The 18,958-nt window shown below is 41.3% G+C and overlaps 3 protein-coding genes and 1 non-coding gene across 5 annotated transcripts; 2 read left to right on the top strand and 2 right to left on the bottom strand.

Annotated features, from left to right (window-relative positions):
- Positions 1–75: 75 nt before the first annotated feature.
- trnag-gcc (transfer RNA glycine (anticodon GCC)) lies at positions 76–146 on the top strand. Its single transcript has one exon. It is a non-coding gene; the product is annotated as a tRNA-Gly (tRNA).
- A 286-nt stretch (positions 147–432) lies between these two features.
- On the top strand, positions 433–4,966 carry LOC109646745 (carcinoembryonic antigen-related cell adhesion molecule 1-like). Its single transcript, XM_020112510.2, has 11 exons — positions 433–709; positions 1,777–1,932; positions 2,005–2,130; positions 2,200–2,363; positions 2,574–2,676; positions 2,777–2,872; positions 2,965–2,985; positions 3,105–3,125; positions 3,206–3,232; positions 3,323–3,373; positions 3,470–4,966. The coding sequence occupies exons 1-11, from the start codon at positions 652–654 to the stop codon at positions 3,487–3,489; spliced, it is 843 nt and encodes a 280-aa protein (XP_019968069.2). The 5' UTR covers positions 433–651; the 3' UTR covers positions 3,490–4,966.
- Positions 4,967–7,243: 2,277 nt separating this feature from the next.
- On the bottom strand, positions 7,244–14,647 carry LOC109644291 (ETS translocation variant 5-like). Of its 2 annotated transcripts, none has more exons than XM_020109646.2 (13): positions 14,420–14,647; positions 12,911–12,976; positions 12,714–12,786; positions 11,566–11,613; positions 11,327–11,377; positions 10,683–10,791; positions 10,309–10,575; positions 9,934–10,211; positions 9,502–9,564; positions 9,350–9,418; positions 9,110–9,261; positions 8,705–8,806; positions 7,244–8,589 (listed from the first exon to the last, which is right to left on the bottom strand). In XM_020109646.2, the coding sequence occupies exons 2-13, from the start codon at positions 12,956–12,958 to the stop codon at positions 8,356–8,358; spliced, it is 1,494 nt and encodes a 497-aa protein (XP_019965205.2). In that variant the 5' UTR covers positions 12,959–12,976; positions 14,420–14,647; the 3' UTR covers positions 7,244–8,355. The 2 variants fall into 2 exon arrangements, with proteins under 2 accessions (XP_019965205.2, XP_019965206.2); XM_020109647.2 differs by having other exon boundaries at positions 12,714–12,783; positions 14,420–14,560.
- Positions 14,648–17,759: 3,112 nt separating this feature from the next.
- Positions 17,760–18,924, bottom strand: LOC109645000 (gamma-crystallin M2-like). Its single transcript, XM_020110492.2, has 3 exons — positions 18,874–18,924; positions 18,275–18,517; positions 17,760–18,107 (listed from the first exon to the last, which is right to left on the bottom strand). The coding sequence occupies exons 1-3, from the start codon at positions 18,889–18,891 to the stop codon at positions 17,835–17,837; spliced, it is 534 nt and encodes a 177-aa protein (XP_019966051.1). The 5' UTR covers positions 18,892–18,924; the 3' UTR covers positions 17,760–17,834.
- Between the last annotated feature and the right edge of the window lie 34 nt (positions 18,925–18,958).

Raw genomic sequence — 18,958 nt, 5'->3', positions numbered from 1 at the left:
GTCATTTCTTGTATAAATACAATCTTAAATACCGCATTCCGCCACCAGGTGGCGCTGTCACCAGCAGTATCCCAAGCATTGGTGGTTCAGTGGTAGAATTCTCGCCTGCCACGCGGGAGGCCCGGGTTCGATTCCCGGCCAATGCAACTTCCTTTTTTTTTTTAAATGAGACTTTACATAGATTTGATTTGTTTTGGCTGCAGCAGCAACGTGTGGACGGGCCTCTTTAGATTGTGCATTTAGATTTAAAAAGAAAAAAAAACTAATCTAACATAGTATCATAAGTTTATAATCAGGTTAAAACAAACAATATTATTGAACAGTGGATAATAATAGTACTTATATTTATTTAGATATTTACACTGTGGATGTGTGGGTGTTTGGCAGGATTATATTATAAATAGTAATGTAACATGAGAGAGGAGGCGGAGTCTGAGTTCGGGTTGAGCTGGTATCTCATTTACTTTCGCTTTTCCTCCATCTTTCTGCTCCGCTTCTCAATGAGCTGCTCATTTTCAAAGACGATTTGAGCTTGAATGATTTTTAAAAATCTTTGACCTGACATGAGCTGACACGTTCCTCTGGCCTCAGACCAGTGGAAGTGTGGATTGAAGCTGGTGTCTGGCTGTGTGAAGAGACAGAGAGGGGAAGATGTGGCAGACTGTGTCTGTGGTTGCAGCTCTGTTGTGTCTTGTGCCGTCACAGGCTGGTGAGTCCTGTCTTTTACTTTCTTCTGTTGAAAATGGTTTTCTGGATGATATCGAGGTTTCTGTGCAGGATGCGTCGCTCCACCGGGATTTTCCACATCCACTGACCCCACCCAGTGTAAACCCGTATGTACACTGTGTTGTTTGTGCAGCAGCAGCTCAGGCTCACTATCAGCAGCAAAGTGCATGAGGGATTCGACCTTAGAATAATGCGATTTTAACTTTTTCTTCAGGAAGAAAGTTATGTATTGATTGTTTTTAGTAAATTAAACTGTACACAGTAAAAGAAGAACCGTAAAAAGATAATTCGGCGTGATTTATTAAGTACATATTATATATCACATAAACAAGTGTTGGCTGAAAACGGCGTAACTCTCCAATATGGTTCCTGTTTATTTATGTTTTACATCATTGGACAATCTTAATGAAACATTTAACTTAATATTTCCATGGAAAGAAAAATTAGATGTCACCACCATCTTAATGCTGATAAATCAAATAACAACTTAATGTTCAAGACAGGATTTTATTTTTAAACATCCATAAACTATCCCATCTTTACAAACTCTTGTTTCAAATAAGGTCCCTTTGTTGTTTTTTGTGATAAAAAAAAAAATCAATCAATCAATAATTACAGTTAATTACATTAATACCATCAGCTTAATGTTGAATTCATTATCTATAATAAAACCAGAATCCAGCTGGTAAAATGCTTATTTAAAGTAACGCTATGCAAATGTTTTAAAATCCTAATATAGTAGCTTAAAAATAAGTTGGAACAGGAAGAATGAGTTCCTCAAGTTCAAGATTAACACTGAACTGCAGATCTGATAAAAACAAAATGTTAAAAAACTGCATTTGTTCCAAAATTCAGTGAGGAAACGTTTAACTTGACTTAAAATATGAGGAATTCCAAACTGCAGCTCATTTGGTTTAGGAAGCTGGGGATCATGGGTAATATCAGTTGTGTTTCAGTTCAAATGCCAGAGGGCGCCGCTACTCAGTGATTTCACAGTGTTGCTTTAAATTGAAAATCCTCTCTCTGTGCTTCTTCTTTTTATCATTGCAGAGAAGATACTTCACAAGAGGTTGGGTGATGATGTCGTCCTCAGTCCCGGCCCTGCGACTGCTCCCATCACCAGCGTCATGTGGAGAGTTGGTCTGCACATCGCCGTCCAGTGGGCTGACTCCGACTCAGAGGTTACTTATTATCGTCATTTTAAAGGTACGCTGATGCTAGGAGGTATGACCGTTGCATTTTGGGATTTTTACTGAACTAAAACTGTGTGTTTTAAAGAGCGTGGGAGCCTGAACACTTCAAATGGAGAGATGACAATCAGGGGACTGTATCGAGATGACAGCGAAGTGTACACTCCAGAAATCAACAGCATCAAGGCCACTCCCACCCGCCTCATCGTCATCGGTGAGTCACTGTTCAGAGAGCTTCATCAACCACAGGGACATTTTTTTATTTCTCTTCTTTTTTGTTCAGCTCCTGTCCCCGTTCCCACGGTTACTACATCCTGCAACGTAGAGATGAGCAGCTGCACTTTGACCTGCGAGGGAAACGTCACAGGCGTCGAAAGCGTCACCTACAAGTGGAAGTCAGACGACGTCCAAGTGGCGGTTTCCTCTAAAGATCACCATGTTGAAAAGGTGGCTTTACAATATTCTTGGGTTTTGCTCTATTTGAATATTACTTGGACTAAAAATGATAAGATGAAAATAAGCATTGATTCTAGCCCTAGTTTGATTTTCTGATTCATTTGCTGTGATTATTATTATTAGGACATTTTGTGAGTAGAATAAATGTGGTTGAACTTCTAGTGTATAACGATAATACTCCATGTTCGACTCATTTCTCAGGAAAACAGTCAGAGCGTAAAGGAGTTCAGCTGCGAGCTGGAAAATCCAGTCAGTCAGAAGAGCAGCCAACGCATCACCAACCCTTTCATCACCGACCCGACGCGTGAGTTAAATTCTAGAGGTCTTTCAGGAGGAGAGAGTGTGATGGCGACATGAGCAACATGAGTGTGTCTGTTGTTGTTGTTGTCGTCGTCTTACAACAGCTGAAAGGAAACTGAATATCAGCTCTGGAGTCACAGTCTTCATCTGTCTGCTGCTCGCTGTGCTGCTGCTGACTCTCGTGCACCGGTGCAGAGCAGGTATGAATCCATGCACAGTCTGTGGTAGGAACGTGATATGAGCTGTTACACTTGATTTGTTTGGTAACGGTTGCTGTGTTTATTTCCTGTAGGGATGTGGTTCTTCCAGAAAGGTAGGAGAGCAATTAAAAACCTTTCAAACGAAAAGCATGTTAAAGAATTTTGTTTTTTTTAAATAGCTTAGAGAGTTCTTAATGTATGACATCATATCCTCTTTGTCTCACCCCTACAGAATCCATGCCTTGGGAGGCAGGTCAGTAACTCAAACTCCCCTTTGTTCCTATTGATGCCTTCAAATTCTGAGAAATTCATTCTATTTGTCAAACTTTACAGATTTCTGGAGGAAGCACAAGAGGCCATGTAAGTTTGAGCCACAGCCCTTATTTTATTTTGTCAAATGTTTTCATTATGATTGAATAAGCTGAAATCTATATATCCATGAAAATACAGCAATAGAAGCTGCTGGATCTAATGAAGCCGTGGCTCCTGGAGGAGACAACGGTAACAGAATAAAAAATCACATGCTTATATATCTAGAAATGTAATGATTCACAACAGGTAAGTGATTCTGTCTTCTGTCCTTTAATCGTTCATCAGAGGAAACGGCTTTGAAATAAGACGCCAAAACGAGACGATCCACAAGCTCCAGAGCGAAGGAAGATCCAGGAGTGCACGTGTGGTGGAATTTTATAGGAAGTGGATCTTTAAACAAACCACTGGCGGTAAACGGGATCTGGTCAGTAGCTGTTACACCCTCAAAGGTCCAGTGTGTAAGATTTAGGTAAAAGGGAAATATTGTCAGAAATTGAATGTAGAATTATCGTCACCACAGGTTCTTTTTCATGTTTGGAAGGAGAGGGTGAGGTGAGGGGTGTTCAGCTGCAACATGCAATTTCACTAGATATCACTAAATTCTACAAACTGTACCTTTAAAGAAATGATCCTTTAAAAAAACAAATATTTGATTTTAGCCTTTGACGCCAGAAAAGAGAGAAAAAGTCTGAAGGCTCGTTCCAGCCTCCTCTGTTAGACCACATGTTGCTGTGGACACATTAGATCCACACATGTATGGAAACAAATCATTCTCAGCTTGTTGTAAAACTGCACTTAAAAAACACTAAGAAGGGGAAAATGGAAATAATGACTCCAGATTTGACTAAGTTGATCTCTGCTCTTCCTGAGGTTTGTTTGGAAGAGTCAGAGACTTCAGACAATACAAGGAAACGCAGTTTTCCTGTGACTGACATCCTACCTGACACCAACTGCTGCCCCTGCCTCATTAAATCAGCAGCCGAGCGTAATGTCTAGGTGGGCACGGTGTGGTTGACGCAGCCTCGTGGTGCTGGAGCACATCGGCAGGACTGACAATAAGGTGGAAGAAGGACGCCATTGTTTGGTTCAGGCCCACAGCAACAAAACAGGCTTTGTACAGAACCTTTCCCCAGACTCCTCTACTGCCAGTGTGCAGATATTGGACATATTTAGCTCAAGGTCAATCAGTTGTTCTTCATTTTGATGATCTTTTTGTATGATCTTATTTTACTCTTTACTCGTCTGTCCTTTAAATGTTTCCTCTACGTGTAGCTCTGAGTCCTTCAAGCCAGATTTTGAAATGTTTGGTTTTGCAGCTCCCTCACACAGTGTGGCGCAGCGGCAGTGACAGTTAACTTGAGAATAAAGGATAGAAATGGAGAATTATTCACAAAATGTGGCATATTGAAAATAATGTTGAAATGTTGAGAATAAAGCCAGAGTAAATCAGGAGGATTTAAAATATATATCGCATGTTGAGAATAAAGTCAAAATATTGACATTTAAATGTAAAGTCAAACTAAGTTAAAATATAGAACATTTAATCGAGCTAATGTTGAGAATAAACTTGAAATTTCAAGATTGTACTAGTTTCTGAGATATTAGGTTATTAACACTACTACTTTTTACTTTTGGGAGTTTTACGAGGTTCCAAGCTTTTTTGAAACCAGAGGCACTGAGATATTCATACTCTGTCAGCTGATGATTTGTTGCAGTGTTAGAATACAGCAGAAAAATGTGTAAAGGATGTGTTGAATAAAACTGACAGAATCCTGAACTCCATCACATTTTGTTTTTTGAAATTCCATTTCTCTGGTCTCCTTTTTTCCAAAAGTAACTTAAAGAATTAAATAAGACGTTTATGTTATACCAGGATTGAACCACTTGAGGGCAGCACATCGACACGTTACACTCGTGGAACACTTGCTTGAATGCTTTACAGAAGCTTTTCAATGGCTCTATCATTTTGTATATAAATAATTACGTAACTGCCAGGTTTGTATTTTGTATTAAAAGCATTTTAAACATCAGTATGTGCACATTTTATTATTATAAACTACCAGTGACTGCAGGTCACTACAGCCTCAGCCTCTTAAACAAATATAAATACAGACCTACCTAAAGTTTAGCAGGGGGCACATGTATTCTGTATATAGAAACAGTCGGGAGGACAGGAAACTGACCTCCAACTAAGAAATGCAGAAAAACAAATAACAAGTTGGGACTGCAGCTGACCAAACAACTCACATGCACTTCTATCCACTAAGAGCAACACAGTTTTAAATATATAACAACCTGTTTCTCTGCAATAAAACCTCACCTCCGATGTGTAAATGATGTTTAATCAGAATAATAATCAAGGAGCTTTTCTTTAATCCATTAAATGTCATTTATTTGTGAATACAAAATAAACATTTGATTTACATTAGTTTTCCTTTTACAGCATTCAGACAGATTCACAGTTTCATCATTACTCAGCAACTATTTCAATCAAAATAAAAAATATCTCTACATTCTGAATGTAATCCAACTCAAAGCTCAGTTAACGTCATAAACAGAAACTAGTGTAAGAAACACTCAGCCTCATCTTACTGAATGTCTGTTACATTCCTATGTTTCCCTCAGGCCTGACACCAGCGTCTTCTTCAGTTTCTCATTGTAGAAGTAGCTGAGTTTTGACCCTGGAGCTGAAGCTCGTCTCTGAGTTTCTTCTTCTCACAAGTACCAGACAGAGAATTAGCAGCAGGAATATTGACTGAGATACTGACGAGAAACCAAAGTGGTAATAAAGAGAGTTTTTCCTACACAACACACTCTGTACCAGATGTATCTAAATTTAGAGATGGTTGTCAAAGATCAACATTATCAGTGTAACAACAAAAATAATAATGTGCAGTGTAAACTGATAGAAAGGCAGTGGGAGGAGTTTACGACGGAGTATTTGGGTCACACAGTAAAACAAACATTACAATAAGGGAATAAGAATGAAGGTGATATTGCAAGAATACATTTGAGATCTTATTTGAAAAACGTCATATTAGAAAAGTTAAGTCATATTTTACTGAGAAACAAAATCATAGTTCCTAAAAAAAAGTTGAAAATATTGAAAAAACTAATTTTAAATATTGTGTGATGAGAAAAAAAGTCAGAAGAGTTTCAATTTAATGAGAAGAAATTAAGAGACTACAGTCAGAGAGAAAAAAGCTGTAAAATTACAAAAAGAAAGTTGTAATAACATTAGAAAAAAACAATAAAAGTATTTTTAGAAAATATCCTGTATTGAGAACGCACAAAGATTCAATCAGACATGTTAACTCTAATTAAATAACTGTAACTTCATCAGACTGTTTATTATTCTTCATTATATATATACTACAAGTTCACAGACACCCGCATACATGTACACACATATAAATATATATATACGTCATAGTATGTTGTTGTAGTGGACATCATGGCCTCGGTTACGTGTCAGTCCTTCTGTAGCACGTTAGCATACCGGTGCTACACGTGCTAGCATGACAAGCTGAGGGCTAAACACGTTAGCTGCTAATGTGCTACACACTTTAACGCAGGATTCGAGGCGGAGGTGCGAAGTTACGACAGTTCGCGACATGGCTAAAGCACCGTAGCTTCTGTTAGCAAACATTCATGATGTAGCATTCAAAGCGAGGAACTGACGCTGTTCAAACTGTGAACGCGAACCCGTGCTCACATCGCGTGTTCACGCGTTAGTCATTTATTTTAGAAAGCGCAATAACGTGGACGTTAACGTTACGTACCTCACGTGCTGCAGAGAGCGTCCCTCGACTGAGGGAAACATTTCCGAGGAGCGCGTGAAGGCACGCTTCAACACCGCGGTGCAGCCTGGGACATGTAGTCCCGCGGTAATAACTGTATATAATTTATAATGGAAATATATAGGGAATCTTTTAAAATAAAATTTTAAGATAATAATTTGAAATATTTATGATAATTTAAATAAATGATTTACAATGGATCAATCATTTGAAAATGTACCACATGTAAGTAAGTAAGAGATCTACAGTGAGGCCAAAGGAAAGAGTAAAATAGTTTATTGTGTCAGTAAAGATCATAACATAAGGCACACATACAGTAACTGAGGGTGGACATCACACCTGTGTCAGCGTCTTTCATCACATTCCGCCTCCTCCATTCATCACACAGCCACACCCACCACCACATCCTGTCTCTGCAGAGGTCAAAGGCTGTGACCTCTCGGAGAGGCTGAAATCAATGCAACACGTAAGCAGGCGAAACTCTGCAGCTCATAGCACAACGTCAAGCACGCACAGCCTATAGCAAAAATATATTCATATGGAATTATACATCTTTTCTACACACTGAAGCAAATGAATTATACAAAATGCAGTTAACTATCTCGGTACAATAACTGCTGAGCCATTGGTAAGAAAGTCCATGCTCGACGTTTTTAGCATCAGAGAATTACAGGATCAAAAAATAGTAGCAGTACCTTTGTCATAAAACAGTTATAGCAAAAGACGTACAAGTCCGTATAATGCCAAAAATATTAGCTTTGAAAAAAAGGAAACACAAAAGACATCTTTAATATACACGTTAGAGGAGGACTGAAACGTTTGTCCCTTTCAATGAAGGAGTGCCATGGCTTCTAGATACTTTTTGGTTGAAATACCGGATCCCAGAGTTCACGCACACGAGGACGAATTACTGTGAGTTTAAGGGCAACAAGAAAAAGTAAATTTGGAGAATAAAATTGAAATATTTTGAGAGAAAAATAAAAACAACGTGAAGGTGAAACTGTTGTATCATAGAAAATAAACAATTTTTAAAATACCTGTTCTTGTAAATTTGTTGTATATATTATTAATGTATTTACTGACATTTTTTATCCTAATATAACAACTTAAATCTTGAAAACTTGCTGGCAGTGGCCCCAGAACCCAACAAATCAAACCAGATCTCAACCAAATGAGTGAATTCAGATTAACAGTCTTAGAGATTCTCTTTTAGCAAATGAACTTGTGGCATAAGAGACATTTATTTAAAAAAAATCTGATAAGTTGGTCTTTTCTGTGCCAAACATATATACGTGGACATTTTTCAAACACTGCTCAGTAATTTCAGAGTCCTCCTGTTAAAATTATCCTCCAGCTTCCAGGCTGTCGAGGCTAGTACAGGTAGCCATCAGGGAAAGCCAGCCCCCGGGCGCCCTGCTCCCCTCCGTCAGCCAGGTAGGGGCCCTCCTCTTCGAAGCCGGGCAGCGGGAGTCCGTCCTCCTCGCTCGGGGGCAGGATGGCGTCCGGGTCGGCCTTCAGGCTCGGCCTCTGGTTGTCTGGGAAAGCCATGGAGAACAGCGCCTCGGAGTTGCACACAAACTTGTAGACATATCTTTCCCCAGCCACCTTCGGGGAGAGCCAATCAGAGGTCAGCGAAATCAGTAACAATTACATAGTTCTTCCTGTCAGAGTTCCCTCTTGATAAATGTGGAAACTAATGTTCGTGTTCTCTGCCTTTTACCTTCTGCATGATGCCCTTCTCGTAGTAGTACCTCAGCGAGCGGCTCAGCTTGTCGTAGTTCATGGCCGGTCGATTCTTCTGAATCCCCCAGAGTCGAGCCACCTGGACACAAGGCAGGAGGAAAATCCATCAGACATCTGTCTTTTCATTGAGTACTGTGTATATAACTATGTATATACATATATAACTATGTATATACATTTGACAGAAAACTGGGTTCAGGCAATTTTGCATTCGCTTTACTTTCTGGACCATTTCTTCAGTCTACGTCCATTTTTATATACAGATTTCAATCTCATCAATTTTCCTTCCTTGTCACTCGCTAGGGTCCATCATTCTCTTCACGTCCTTCAGAATCAAATAATATTTCACAAATTCCCACGTCAGCTCTAGTCGGTGTCTGACCTCTTCGGGATCGATCAGCTTGAACTCCATGTTGCGTCCCGTCCACACGATCAGGTGTCCGTTGGCCGGGTTGTCGAGCAGCGTGAGCAGGAACTGCCAGAGCTGCAGGGAGCCACGGCGCTGGTATGGCAAACCCTCCTGCTTCACTTTACCTGAGGACACAATGATCAACTGTTAATAACCCCCTGATCGATCACACAAAATAATCAATAGCCACCATGTTTTTTTTTTTTGGCTTACCCTCCAGTCTTTCTGGCACAACACACGTGTCGTCATAGTACAAACGTGGCTCTCTGTCGTGACCAAATCCTGCAGGGAAAGTAAATATTAAATTAGAAAAATTCATATTTGTTGACGTGAGAAACTCTGCAGGCTCAGCACACGCAACTCACCGTTGTTGTTCTGGTACAAGACAGGAGACTTTCCAAATGATGTCGACTGGCAGGTTTGAACCTCTGGAAAGACACAAATCAACACGATCTCTGAATGCTGATCGATAAATAAATAAATACCATGTTAATCAATTTACTGTCTTTTATGTCTTCTCTCATATGTGATGCAAAACTGAGATATCACATGAACCAGAGGCTTGATACACTTCACAGCAGAGGCAGATGCAGACAGATGTGGTCGTGTTTGGTGTTTCCACATGGAGTCAGTGGTCATAAATTTTAGATTGCACCCGCACATCTGCACACACACTCATGTGGCCCTTGCAGACGACAAAAACAGATGTGCTCCAGCTTCTCTGGTCGCATTAAACATTAACTCTCACGGTGAAGGTTGCATTTGTAAGATGTGGCAGATAACACACCGACACACACCTGCGTCAAAGCCAAAGTCTCTCGGCTCCTGTTTGATCGTGACGTGGTTGAAGGTGGTCTGCCGCTGGGCCAGACCTGGATTGGGGGGCCCTTGCTCCGTGTACCTTGGGTCCACCAGCTCCTGTTTGAAAGCTCGGGGGCCTGGGGCAACCAGGGGCTCCGAAAGGTGGCGCTGGTACAGTGGGCGCCCGTCACGGCCTGAGGTGGGGTACGGCCTGTGTGTGGTCTTGTCCGGCGGGAGGAAGGACAAGCAGGGCTCTGAGAGCTGCCGCTGGAACCTGAATCATGTGAGAACGGACGCAGAAGTTGGAGGGTTCCAAGGGAATTTTTCTCAATACCGTCATACAGGAAGTACGTATAATCGGTAATAATCACCTTTGCTCGCTGCTGAAAGCTGCCGCAGTGGGACAGCTGATGGGGGGACGTGGCAGAGCAAACTGCTGGTTTTGGCTGGTCGGCGGGAGGCCACGGTGGTGGGAGGGGCTCATGGCGGACACGTGGCTTGGCAGACAGGCACCGGTCAGCTGCGGGGTCGATGGCTGCAGCTGCCTCTGTAATGGCGGAGGCCCCGTTGGATGGGGGGGGCCACGTTGTAGTGCAGGTGTGGGGGCTGGAGTCGGAGCTGGCTTGTTGTCACAGGCACTGAAGTGAGAAGAGACGACAGGAAGTGGGTGGGTGTTGCAAAAAAAAATGTGACCCCTGATCCTTTAATATCAGTGTTATCACATGATGCATTGGTAATTCTGTACCTGTAACTATAAAGGCACATGTCAGCTTGAGGCGTCCTGCAGGGGGACAGGTCTTTGGACGGACTGGGCTCTCGTTTCACTTTGCTCAGGGGCGGGCCATGAAACATCTCTGCAAACACACACACACATACATAATCAGCATTTTATTCTAAATATAACCTGACACTGAAACATCTGCCATCACAAGAATTATGCATATAGTGGGAAAAAATAAGTCTGTACAGAAAAAGCAACAATTCCTTTCTATTTCAGAGACGTGATTTAAAAGCTTTTCCTGGATTCTGCACTGACGACACCACCCGGCTGATGTTTCCATCACACAGCACAATGTCCGTCATCACCTGAGCTGTGAGTCACTTTGCTGAGGCAACAATCAAGAAGCAATAAATATGTACGTGTTTGGCATCAGCACAACATGTCTCCTTTATTGAAGCGATAGCAAAGTACTACTTACATATTAACAAATCTGTGATAAACACCCTTCTGGTTTTATTGCTTATTTTTAAATCTCTTAATGGAACTGCTCAGGGACATTATCAGGAGTCTACAAGAGGCATACATAAAAAATGTGTGTTGTTCCCCCTCTGTCGCTCGACTCTGAGCGCATCGCCATGAATATTAGAGGAGGAGAAGCAGCGACTTACGGTTATTGGACTGGAAATCTGGCACAAACTGCTCGTCATCAGGAACCTGAGCTGTCGGGGGAGGAGGAGGAGAGACAGGAAATTAAAAGTGGTCTCTGTACATTTCCTGGGGACGCATCATACTTCAGGTTATGTAGGAGAGGCGTGCACACTGCGTCCAATCAAAGCCTTTGGTTAAATAAATTCAGCTCATAACAGATCATCCACAGTTCTCATTTAATGATGCTGGCAGGTCTCACCTTCTGCAATCCAGATTTCTTGGAGCTGGCTCAGATCTTGAAAAAGTTCTGGAAGACAGTTTGGAAACAAATACAAGTAAATATAAGAAATATAAGCAACAATTCCACAAATGAAATACTGTGATACTTGCTGCCGTTAGCTTCAGGAAAAAAGTAGATTTTAAGCCTTGTATGCTCAGACAAATCGTCCATGGGCATTCTCCTGATTACAAATGAGCCAAAGTGCAGCTGCTAGACTTCTAACCGGCACTGAATATAACTCCTGTTCTGGAAAACCTGTATTAGTTATCAGTTAAATCCAGAATTGATTACGTCCGCCAAGGACATTATGTGTTCATCTGCATTTGTTGTGTAACTATTGGCCAGATTTCCACGAAACTTGGTGGCAGGATGTGGTACGAGTCAGGGAAGAACACGTCCAGTTTTGGTGTGGATCCAAATCAGTGTGCAGATCCTGGAGGTTTTTCGGAAATGATCAGGGGACTGATATTAATGGGTGCGTGAAATTAAGTTGATTGATTTTAAGGAACTGTTGGCGGAGTGTTTTCAAAATGTTTGTTCATTATATCAGTGATCTGCTGATATGCTTCTGTTGATCACTGGGTCTGCACATTTTCCAGAGTTTGTCTTTCACATATGAAGAACGCAGCAGGAGATTGTTCGGGTCAGACGAGTTCACAACAATGAGAAAGTGTCTGGAACATTCAGGTTGAGGGGGGAGCCTGAGTAGATCATAACCATCTGCCCTTATCACCAAAAGTTCTGTAATCTTGTTGTCAGGTAACAGCTCCTTTTTTTTCATCCTGAGATATTTGCATTCTCCCAGTTTTGCATCTGACTCATGTGAGAAACGTCAACCCGCTCTATTGACATATTCTGAGATGCATTTTACCGGGGACAGGCAGGACAAGCTCCGGAAAATGTCAACATTTGGATTCTCACAAAAAAATGTGGGATATAAAATTTAGTGCAAGTTAAAAGCAGCTATTTTGTTAATTTCTCATTTCCTTTACTTTATCTTCTTTCTTTTTCTCTTTTACAGATTTTGATTTTGTGCTCTATAAATAAATCTGACTTGAGTTAATCATCTTCCACTTTATTGAACTCTAACAACACACTTTTTTTTATACAAGGTGTGACGAGCCTACCCTCTGTGTCCTGAGCCAGCTCCGTGTCCACAAACTTCCTTTTCCTGTCGCTGAGACACATCTCTGCTTCCTTCTGGAGGTTTAACGACAAAACTGCTCAGTGCACACAAACCGCCAAAAACGAATGCATGCAAAAAAATCAACAGTTTGCAAAAGAGGAGAAATGCACGAGAGTTAATGTCATGTGTCAAACTCACGGTCTCTGGGCCCACAAAGGGGACCTGCTGGTCATAAAAGCCGTCCATGTTGCAGGAGTCTTCACTCTGGAATGAAGAAGGGATGAGAGGAATGATTAGGGAAACCATCAATGGTGGAGGACTAATTCCCCCTCACACGCCCACTGTGCCTGTTGTGTTTTTCTAACCTCCATAACCTCCCACTGGGTTTACAGTGGCTGTAAATGTGTTGTCGTCAATGACGGCATTATGCAACCGCCTGTAAATTCACTCTTGACGTGAGTTGCTGGCGTTGAGGAGATAAACAGACAGCAGTCGTACGGTCACAATAAAATGTCCCCAAGTTCCCATAACCGTCGCTTTGAATCGTGGAAACAATTAGTGCTCAAGTCTGGAAACTTTGTTTTTGTCTGAGCCGTCTCCTGAACACCCGGACACCCTGAAATCTAGAGCTTCTGCAGGATCTTCTTTCACACACACCATCAATTTGTGATGTATAAAGTTGTTTTAACCCATTTATTTGCTTCCAGTATATAATCTAATTTACAAGTCAGTGCTTTTCAACTTTTCTACTCTCATCTATTATAATCCCATTAAAACACATTGAAACTTAGTAAAAGTTTAAATTCAGTGCAACATCAGGGTAAAAGTCCCCAAAGTAAACTACATCACAAGATGGAAGTCTTACACTTCTAATTATAAGATAGTTATCTCATAATAACAGCACATGCAAGTTATAATTACAAGATGGGTTTTCTTTCCTTCAGTTTCAGTGAAACCTCTGCGCTTTTGTCTGAAGTCTTTGTTTTCGGAGACGGGGAAACGATTCAAGTCAGCGCTCAGCTAAGTTAAAAACCAGCCCAGATAAAGTGCAGTGATGATGGAGGACTTTAACTTCAGACAGCCACATCATCACAATTCTAAATTCAGCTCATTGACACTCCAAGTACACGACGAGGATTAAAAGACTTGGAACTTGGATTTGGAAAACAACAGCAGGAAAGTGGATCATATTCAATTTCATGGGACACAAGATTAAACCACGTGACTGCTGTTGGAGGAAACACTATAAAGTCAAGTGGAGTAAAAGTGAAGAGATTTGTGAATGGAGCTCGGCGTGACGCACGGAGCGGAGAGCAGCGCGGCGCGTGCACGTTGGGAGCTGCTCCTTGTTTTTCTCAATGAAGTGAAACTTGATCCTTGCAGGGAGGGAGGAGTGTGGGGGGGGGCACCATTGAGAAATTTGCCTTCGCCACAGAGAAAATCTCACGACAGCAGCAACACACACACACACACACACACACACACACACACACAGTCACACATAGTCACAGATGTGTAAAAGATGACACGCGCGTGGGAAATGGAAGCAGTGTTTCCTTTGATCCTGAGAAAATGGCGTTCGCCTCTTCAACCTGAGCCAGCGGGGGCGACACGGGCTCTGGAAACCCCACAAAGAACGCAACACACGCACACCCACACACGCACGGCTTCTCGCCGCAGTGACACAACAACGAAGCAGGGACTCACTCGATCGGTGAAGTTTCGTGGCAGCGTGAAAACGAAGTGGAGGCAGATCGTCCTCCCTCTACATCCCCCGCAGCTCCGCGAGAACACAAATATAAAAACACGCCGAGCTCCTTTGGATTTTTCTCAATGGAAGAGCTCTGATGCGGGAACTGAACCGAGCCCTGTGCTGCACTGTCATTGGCCAGAGCGCCGAGTCAGTCAGAGGGCGAGCCAATCGGCTTCGAGAGTCCTCTGACGTGCGTGGCTTGTGTTTTTTATGAATGGCTCTATGGAGCCACAGCTCTCTTAAAGGGCCAGAGCAGCATTACCGTAGAAGTGAGTAGATAAATACATGCGAGTTTACGAGTGGACTAATGCACGAATTCAAATAATGATAATAACAATAATGCATATTTGGAAAAGAGTTATTGGTTAAACAATATTATTACATCATAGTGATACAATTGCAAACAACATTATTAAAGAATAATAAAACAATATTACAATAATCATCAATTACATAATTTCATAAGATTACATGTTGTTGTACAAGTTGTTTAAGAGTATTACTTTCTTATTTGTATGAATATTATGTATTAATAAGATGTGTACCTTTTTTACTGGTGATTGGATTATAATATAATAATAATAATCATAATAATAATAGACATTTATTCATACAGCACTTATAACAGAGTTTACAAAGTGCTTTGACAGCAAAGCAAGAAAAGTAGAGACAAATATATGACCATCTCGCATAGGTCAACATTTACTTTGTCATAATACGAGGATACATTATACGTATATACACACATTAACATTCATACATTTTCTTCTACATATATAACAAAACAATCATAAATAATACATATTTTCCAGCTATTCCTATTATTATTATAGTATTTTAATTAGAACTAATAACTATTTGATGATTAATCAATAATTTAAGCCTAATTGTCTCAAATATGAGGATTTTCTGCGTTTCTCAGTTTTTATATGTAATTCTTATGTGTTTTTGGCTTGTTGGGCAGAAAAGACATTTAAGCAAAGACTGTTCTTCAGTATATGTTTAGCTAGAATAATTATAATAAATCATAAAAAAATAAAACAATGACTCATAAATGTTTTAGTGTGAGTGACCACCTATGATAAATCAGCTGGTGCCTGCAGGGTTGAGTTGTGTGGAGTCAGCGTTTCTTCGGCACCTGCAGACAGTTGCATCCGTATTGTTATACTTTTTGTATTTATACACACTGTCTATGTATTTTGGCACCTATGACGAATGGAAACTGCTTCTTTGGATAATACATTTTTGAAATATCCATAAATTTATAGAGTCTCTGGAGGTAGACACGTTAGAACTCTCCAAGGGCATTTGGATAATATATATAAGAGAATCTAGATTCATGTTTCAAACACATACCATAGTGTAGACACACTGTACTGACTCTGCAGATTTGCAACATGTTTGACAGATTTAATCCAGCATCACACATGACCACCTCCCAGTCCATTCATCTCAGTGGGTGGCCGAGGACTCTCTCCACTTTTAATAACACTCTCCACTTGGTTACCAGTCGCTGCAGAGAGATCAGCGAGCATGTGTCACCTGACTGTGGTGTAAACCCGGCGTGGGAGTGCTTTTATAGGCCGACACTGAAAAGCAGGTGGTTCTAACTCCTAAAGCCTGAAAACAAAGCAGGCATCAGAACTGTGGGTTAAGGGCAAAGACAAATTGTGATTTGTCCAAATCAACCTGGATACAATTGACGTCATAGGAGGAATGGTAATTGTGAAGCAATATCCAGTGTAGTTTTTAAAAGGTTTTGTATTTCTATACAGTCTATAATGTGAAATCATCATCTTTTCAATCTCACTTATATTCTCCTTTGTGTTGATCACAATTAGCAGAGTTGTGTTACTTTAAAGGCCTCAGTGAGTTCAGGAAATCCTGTCTCTCACTTCGTCTTATGACTTCAAACTGAATGACCTGTGAGGTGGACGTTGTTTTTTTTTTCTTTGCACCCTTTGTGCTCTACTTGGAAACTGCTGGATCAGCACCAGGAGAAGCCAGAACGGATCTGTGTGTGATAAAGCTTCCAGCAGTTCAAACATTGGCTGAGCTCAGCAGCTCTGTTACTGATTTGCAGCACCTCCTGTTTACCCGTCGTGTGCACCTTCTACTGTGTGCATATCATATCATCAGATTTTTTTTATTCTTCCGTTTTGGCAGATTAACATGCATAATATAATCTATCATATCCTGTCACAGGATATTAGAGTATTATGGTTTCTTATCAAACATGTCTGCAGGCTGTGTTTACGATGGGCTTTTTTCTACTATTGTTCTTTTTGTCTGTGACGTCAATACAACTTTGACTTGTTTGGTTATTGCATTGGCTGTTGACGCAAACTCATGAGATGCTGCTGAGAATCCCTCACTCTTTATGTCCTGGTCTTTGTAATGAAGCTCTTACACCACTAGGTGGCTCACACGCCCCCCCCCCCCCCCCGCACTCATGAACTCTTATCTAAAGTAAAGATGTTTTGTTTCTATCATTTTGTTTCTATCAGATTTTTTACATTCACACAAATATGTGAACTTCAGGATTGTGCAGCAGCTTTTTGTGTGTGCTTCTGTTTCTGATCACTGATATATTTGTATCAAAATAATTGGGACTCACCGATTGGAAGTACTTTCTATTTATCATTTACTGATTTATAAATTGCTTATACATAATCAAAGGGTGGAGTCAAGTCACCGATAAAATCTAATTAATGACACTTTCTGATAAACCATTAAGTTATAAATGTTAATAGATCATTACTGAAAAGGTCCAACACACTGTACAGAAAACAACATATACTGTATTTGTTGTGTGGACAGTGGATATTGTTGAATAGCTCAAGCGTTTTTTTTCCGCCACAGGCCGCCGCCTGAGGACAAAGGCTGCTCACATACTGTGGGTCCTCGTTGGGGAATTCTCCTGAATCATCAGTTGGCTTTTTTTTTGCCACCTTTTTTTCGAGGCTTTACCGTCACAAACCAGATGTGAGCACCCATCGCACAGCCTGGGCCCTCAGCAACTGTTTACCAGTTACATGGTGCAAAAAAATCTGCCAAGTTTCCAGGAAACATGCATTTCCCTAGAAGATGGATGCACATTTTTTGACGACTTTGTTTTTTAGTGGGCCATTAGTTGGTTTCTACTTGTCAACAAACAAATAGCAATACAAATGCTCCCCTGAGGATGAGCCCCATAAGGAACCACTGTCACAAGATTCAAATATCGAGGATGTTTTATTCCTCTGTACTTCATCATGTTTTGTTTTGTAAAATCAGGAAACGAACTCACACCCATTCTGCTGCAGTGTGTGCTTTTATTTGCAGGTGAGGTCGAGTGGAAGAGGATGAGTACTGAGTAAGGTGCGGCGTCTAAAAGTCCACAACGCGTCTAATGGAGCCCAGAGATGGATGGAGAGCCCCCCACTCTGCGTGTCGCCTGTACTCGCCCTTTTCCAGCAGGTACTGGCGCCCCCTGTAGTTCGGATGCTCATAGAAGACCCAGACGCCATCCTGGACTTGCGCCGAGTGGACGTCCCGGTAGCGCCAGCGGTCCATCAGATTGGGCAGGTCTTCGCTGAACTCTATCATCTGGCCGCTGAAGTCCGGACGTTCATAGATGCGGATCCTGTGCCTGCTGGAAGGCTGGAGCATAAAACGAAAAAAATCTTTGACAAACTATTTCCTTTTGTTTCCAGGCTTCATGCTAAGTTAACTGTCTGGTGGCTCTTTAATTAATCTTGCAATGTAGTCAGATAAGTTAAACCTAAACCAGGCTACGCTTACAAATCAAGCGATATACCAGAACTTACATATCGAACAAGGCGACAGGAGCGGATGGTGTCATTGAAGCCGTTCCAGCTCTGGTAGTTGGGGTATTCACCCCTCATGAGGACGTACTGGTAACCCATGAACTGGGGTCTCTCATAGATGACCCAGGCCCCACTCTCAACCCTGATGGAGTTACAGTGGCTGAAGTGGGAGCTGAGCTCGGCACAGTCACTGCTGCATTCGTAGTAGCGACCCTGAAAGTTCTTGTCCTCGTAGAAGAAGATCTGCAAGAGGCAGTCAGCAAATTGAACATAATCGACAAGAAAAAGACCCAAGAGGAAATATCAAAGGACAATGAGGCTTCTACCGCCTGTTACTGGCAAGACGTGTAAATGATGAATAATGATGCATTTGTGATAATATGTGATAAAATGCCAGATGTTGTGGTTTCAGTGTTCTGTATTTTCAGTTTTTCTCAAAATGTCACTTGTGTTACTTTTCTACGTGAGATCAGGGGAACAAATAACAAATCGACACTTTTCATTTCAAGAAAAATGAAGAAATCTTCCCACTTTGACTTGTGATGCGACTTCACAAACAGCATTACATTATCATGACATTCTAGAGCTGCAGCACTCACCTTCCCTGAGCGCTCCATTATCACCTTATGTTTCTCTTCGCCCAAATCAAATTAAATCCACCCACTCACACTGATGCATCAGTCG

Source organism: Paralichthys olivaceus, chromosome 24 (assembly GCF_024713975.1).
Source record: "Paralichthys olivaceus isolate ysfri-2021 chromosome 24, ASM2471397v2, whole genome shotgun sequence".
In the NCBI taxonomy this organism is placed as follows: domain Eukaryota; kingdom Metazoa; phylum Chordata; class Actinopteri; order Pleuronectiformes; family Paralichthyidae; genus Paralichthys; species Paralichthys olivaceus.
Note: the sequence above shows the minus strand (reverse complement) of the source record. Positions and strands in the feature narration are given on the sequence as shown.